Source organism: Notolepis coatsorum (genome assembly GCF_963971535.1).
Source record: "Notolepis coatsorum genome assembly, chromosome: 8".
In the NCBI taxonomy this organism is placed as follows: domain Eukaryota; kingdom Metazoa; phylum Chordata; class Actinopteri; order Aulopiformes; family Paralepididae; genus Notolepis; species Notolepis coatsorum.
Genome location: NC_140172.1, coordinates 101,411,621 through 101,417,620, shown reverse-complemented (window position 1 = coordinate 101,417,620; position 6,000 = coordinate 101,411,621). Strand labels below are relative to the sequence as shown.

Sequence of the window (6,000 nt, the reverse complement as noted above, 5' to 3'; positions counted from 1 at the left end):
AGAACACTTTGCATCAATTGATTGCAAAGCATCAAATACAGCTGACTGTGTAAAAGGTTGAAAGGAGAAATGGGAAGTGACGCCCACAGGGTACAAACAATCAGAATCAACAGGACAAGGTCCATTATAGTTCCTATTAAATAAATTACCAGCCTCCGAAAAATGCCTATTGAAGGCAACACAAATTTCACTCTGCTCAGAGATCACACAGTTTTCAACTTTAATATGAGAGGGTAAAGAATTAGATGATTTTATTTTGTTCACCTTCACTGCACTCCAAAATTTTGCCGGATTAGAGTATGAGTTTGTAACCAACTCCAGATAGTAATCAGTTTTAGATTTTCTTACTACTGCAGTACATTTGTTCCTAATTTGCCTAAAAGAAAGCCAATGTTGAGGGTCTCCAGAACGCCTTGCCCGAGACCATGCAGCATTTCTGTCTTTAATTAGGGTTGACAATTCCTGAGAAAACCAGGGTATTACTCTATCTTTAATACGGACTTTTTTAAAAGGAGCATGTTTGTCAACTAATAAATTAAATGTATTTACAAAGGAGTCCAGGGCTAACTGAACATCAATTTCAGTGTTACAATGAGTATCAGAAAGAACAAGATCATCTAAAAATGATTCGTTATTAAAAGATTTAAAATTCCTCCTTAAAACTGTGTGAGATCTTGTTTTTGGCAGTCTCGTGCTTCTTACACAGACTGTGGGGCAATGGTCACTTATGCCTAAGTCAAAAACCCCACAAGCTGAGATCCTGTCATATTTATTCACAAAAATCAAATCAATAAGGGTAGACCTAGAGTAATTTTTAAGGTTTGGTCTGGTGGGCTCAGTAATTAACTGGGAAAGACTGAGGTTACCACTGATTTCTTTAAGGTGCTTTGCAGCACCACTCAACCAGTCAATATTAAAATCACCCATGACAATCATCTCAGAATCAATATATTGTGAAAGGAGCTCAGCTAATTTATCTAAAGAGCTAGCATCAGCAGAAGGGGGTCTGTAGACACCAATTACATATATAAAATTGTTGATCCCCAACTCGACCTTTAAAACAAGTACTTCAAAACACATTGGGATAGTGACAGCATAAACAACAGACGCCGAAAAACAAGATTTAACATAAATAACTACCCCACCACCCCTACCTACCCTATCAATTCTAAACACATTAAAATCATGTAGATCTATTGTGGAGTCAGAATCAGATTTCTTCAACCAGGACTCAGATATGACCAATATATCTGGATCAGCCTGTGCTACCAGTATTCTAAGATGGTCCAACTTCTGGTGCTGAAGGAGACTTCTAATGTTCAGGTGAATCAATCCCAACCCTTTCCTTTCTCTAAAGGTATGTGGATTATTTAGAGAAAGTGGTGTGGAATCTGACTCACGTGATAAAGAAATAGAAGACTGTAAAGTGACCGATATTAAGTTGGAGTGATTTACAGTATGCCAATGTGTTGGGTAATGATCATGAACCCTATCAGAAATCATGACTTCTATATTAAAAGTAATAGGTGGTAGAGGGAGATCAGACAGAGTAAAAGCAGACAACATAATAACAGACGTGTTGGAGAAGGAGTGTTCAGCAGGACCCATTATAGGATGCTCCTATATTTCATTGCAAGAGAATCCAGCTGGTCACGGAGATCAACAGATTGACCACGCATACAGACATACAGACGCCACCTCCACGTTACCTGGTATGCAGATCGACAGATTATCTGTCTTATTCCAGAGACACAAGTCCTCAATAAACTCTCTGTACAGCTAGACAAGGCTTCATGGAAGTATGTAGAAGAGCAGTTGAGATGAGCCAGAGGGCAGGAATTCAGTTGGTGCTCAGCAGTACAAATTGAACAATTGTTGTACAACTGTTTAGTTGAACAATTGTTGTGTTTTTTACAGCTATGTTTAGTTGAACAATTGTTGTGTTTTTTACAGCTATGTTTAGTTGAACAATTGTTGTGTTTTCTACAGCTATGTTTAGTTGAACAATTGTGTTTTTTACAGCTATGTTTAGTTTCTTCTCAGAATAGTGTTTCTCTCTGGTGTTTAAGGTTAAAGGACTGTTAAAGGTTCTATGGTATGTTGTATCTTCTATGTAATGTGGTATGTTCTCTCGGGAGAGAGAGCAGGGGAAGACATTCGGCAAATGGCGGCGAGTCCGGGAATCGAACTCGGAGTCAACCAGATCCGTAACGCAGCACGGTATTCCGCGACGCAGCGCGGTACATGGTGTGCTACTGGAGCACCCCAATGTGGTATGTTCTATGGTATGTGGTATGTTCTATGGTATGTATGTGGTATGTTCTATGGCAGTGGTTCTCAAACTGTGGTACGCGTACCACTAGTGGTACTTGGTGGTACTGCTGGTGGTACTTGAAAACATTTCCAAAAAAGCAAACATTTTTATTTTTATTTATTTTTTTTTAAGTCCGGCCACTGAACTTACAGTAGAAGCAGGCCAGGCCAGTGTTTCTGGTTGCGGCGGCGCGATAGTTAGATAATATAAGTGGGGAACAACCAGGAGATCACTGTGACAGAGAGTAATGCAGTCTAAACAGTCATAAATCTTTAATTCAACTTCAGCCCTGATCATAACCATTTATCTTTAGATTTTTTTGTAATTGCTGCTAATCATTGACACATGCCTAGCCTGTAACAATCCCCCCCAGAAAAATTTACTTTGCATTTGATATATTGAAAATATTTTACTTTTTGTGTGTGTGTGTTTTTTTAACAATAATTTGTGATGCCATCACACAAACTGGCATTTAAAGGGTAAACATTCAAAAATGTATTGAATATGTGTTTTCTTTTCTTTTTTACAATAATTTGTGATGCCCATCACAAACACTGGCATTTAAAGGGTAAAAATTAAAATATTCCTGCACCAGAATGCTTGCTGAGAGAGAGAGAGAGAGAGAGAGAGAGAGAGAGAGAGAGAGAGAGAGAGAGAGAGAGAGAGAGAGAGAGAGAGAGAGAGAGAGAGAGAGAGATAAGCAAGACAGCTAAGATGAGCCCCTAAGATACACTACACCACACAGGTACCCATGTACATGTCGAAATACTTCCCAAAGGTCAGTGAATACCACGCCCACAACACCAGAGGGAGTTCCACAAATCATGTGCAACCCAGATTCGGCACAAACAAGGGACTAAACACATTTCGCACTTATGCCACAACAATGTGGAACGCCCTACCCACAGCCGTAAAAAGATGTGAATCACCCACATTCAAAACCGCTCTTAAAGAGCACCTACGGGAGGCTGCAATTTGAAACTGGCCACCGTAAAGGTCCACCCCCCCCCCCCCCCCCCAAATAGACAGTCTCCTCCCCACCGTATTTATATATTTTCTCCCCACCGTATGTATATTTTTTCTCCCACCCACCCGCCCTCTCCTAATGTACAGTCTCCTCCCCATCATAATGTATATAATCTCTGTTAGGATCTATGGGTAACAGTACTGTATATTTGCATATCGTATATGTCACAAATGTAACAGTACTATATACCTGTATGTCATGTATGTCCCTATGCCATAAATGTCATGATGTTGTGTATGTCATAAATGTCACTATGAATTGAAAATGGGGGACCCTGATGTAAACAAGACAACCATCTTTCTCTGGTCTGCATCCCCTTAACAATTGTGTGTATTGAGCCATACTGTATTGTACCCATTCTGCAATCTGTTAAATAAAGTTTTCATTGATTCATTGATTCATTGATTCATTCACAGTAAGTGGCGCTCGTGACACGGCTTCTATTGTGTTCTGTCTGATCTTTCTCTTTCGCAACAACAGGCTTCAGCCAGCATCCCGTTATGGGCTGGTTCCTAGGTTAGCAAATCAGTTCTTCTCTAGTTATTAACTCAACACAATGATCCATTGTTCTCTGATGACACTACTGGATGACATATTAAACTAATGAACTCTCAATAACTATCAAAATAAATTAACATGTTCATAACTGTACATTTTTGGGATATGTGTGAGATTGTGTTGGAAATGAATCAGCATTATTTTAAGGTGAAATTCCGATGCCCAGATTATTAATAGACTTTTTCCCAGAATGACCATCACAGGCATTTCAGTTTGTTGATGATTAACTCAAAAGCCACACCTTTTACCAGCCATATAACAGTTAAGATCCCTCCTATAAAAACCTTGGAAACTCCCTTCTCTCGTCATCACACACTCCATCCACTCACTAATCTTTCTCCCATAAGCACTTAACCTCTCAGTGGACAAGGCAGCCTTCTAGCGGTACATGGAAATGGAAGATCAAATGGAAAGCCAGAAGAAGAGGATTGGACAGAGCTCTCAAGATTTGATATGTAAGGAGATACATCCTCTCCCTTAATTTCTCTCTCTCTCTCTCTCTCTCTCTCTCTCTCTCTCTCTCTCTCTCTCTCTCTCTCTCCCTCTCCCTGCTAAACTCTATTTTGCAGTGTAAAAAGAGTAAACAGATGAAGGAAAGTAGGAATGTCCTCCACTAAAGAAATTGATAATTTTTTTGAGAATATATTTAATAATGTAATATTTTCGACTAATCGATTAGTCGGTTTCATCAACATATCTGTCAAATTTGAGATAGTATTTACTGGATATGTACTGTAGGAAATATTGAATTCCACATACAAATGTACTTATCGACTAACAAAGTCTTAGTCGACGGAGACCAAAGCGACCAATTTATGGACTAATCGACTATGAGGGTTAGTCATATAGGAAAGAGTGAAATATTGCACTACATAGGTCTATAATCCAAATTACCAATTTGGTCAGTTCACATCAGGAGTGGATTAATTGTTTACGGTGCCCAGGTAGTCCAGTAGACCCCATATTCTGAATTTCCCCAAGGGGATCAATAAAGGAATATCTTATCTTATCGTATCTTATATTGTGCACTTTGGAAGAGAAGTCTGAAATGTGAATTGTGTTCAGTGTTGTGGTTACAGAACCTTATGTTACCTGAAAGTGTGTCATAGAGGATCACTCACCTGCGCAGGAGGGGAGAAATAAGGGTAGCTGCAGGCTAGAATTATATAAGAAGAGAATCGGTCATTGTCGCCATAGAAACATTTGAAATGGCTTCCCCTTTAAAGGGGAACTATGCTGTGTTTGTGAAATGAGCAACTCTCTCCCAAATAAAAAAAATAGAGAGCTAAAACTCAAACCTGTGATGTCATCATCAACCCTAAAGTCTGGAGCTGCTCCATAAACACTGAATTGCGATTCTGTGTGGAGATTTTATAGATGACACTGAGAGCACCCAGAAGAATGTTCTGAGTTCATAGATTTATTTTCTGATTCAGAACTGAGAACACTACTATACACTATACTATAGAACAATGTTCATTTGGATATAATAAAGAAAACAAACATACTGTCTCCCATTCATTGTCAATGGAGCAGCTCCAGACTTTATGCTTGATGACATCACAAGTTTGATTTTTACTTCTCTGGTTTCTGGCTTTACGAGAGAGTAGCTCATGTTCACAACTGTTGATTGAACTGTCTTAGGCCATGGAAATAACATATTTGAATGTTTTGAGTGGTGTTCCCCTTTAACACTAGGAAACGAATTGCATTGTAAGAAGTAGCGTTGTCTCCCAGTGCTGAATAACATCTGTGACCCATCCTCCTCTTACGATTCCAGGCTGCAGCAGGAGCTAGTGTGAGTGTGGCTTCATCGCCATAGAGACACAAGTCACATGTCACAGAGAGGGCAGACAAAACATGTGACACTGTGTGTGTGTGCGTGTGTGTGTGTGTGTGTGTGTGTGTGTGTGTGTGTGTGTGTGTGTGTATCCACGGTTTTGTTGACCATTACCTGTGTAACTATGATGACATGGCTGAACAGAGCAAACTTTGTGGTATTGCCGTGGCTGGTTTGGTAGCCCTGCTAGAAAAACCAGCATGACCAGTAATGTGTAGCACTTGTATCACTAACAGTAACAGCTGTTTGCCACGGACCGGT

The 6,000-nt window shown here is 39.7% G+C and overlaps 1 protein-coding gene across 1 annotated transcript in view; it reads left to right on the top strand.

Moving 5' to 3' along the window:
* The first annotated feature begins 4,220 nt into the window (after positions 1-4,220).
* Positions 4,221-6,000, top strand: part of stoml3b (stomatin (EPB72)-like 3b) — a 50,213-nt gene continuing 48,433 nt past the window's right edge. Inside the window, exon 1 of the mRNA XM_084320728.1 lies at positions 4,221-4,354. Coding sequence (XP_084176854.1) covers positions 4,288-4,354 — 67 coding nt within the window. The 5' untranslated portion in view covers positions 4,221-4,287. The remainder of the gene's footprint in view (positions 4,355-6,000) is intronic.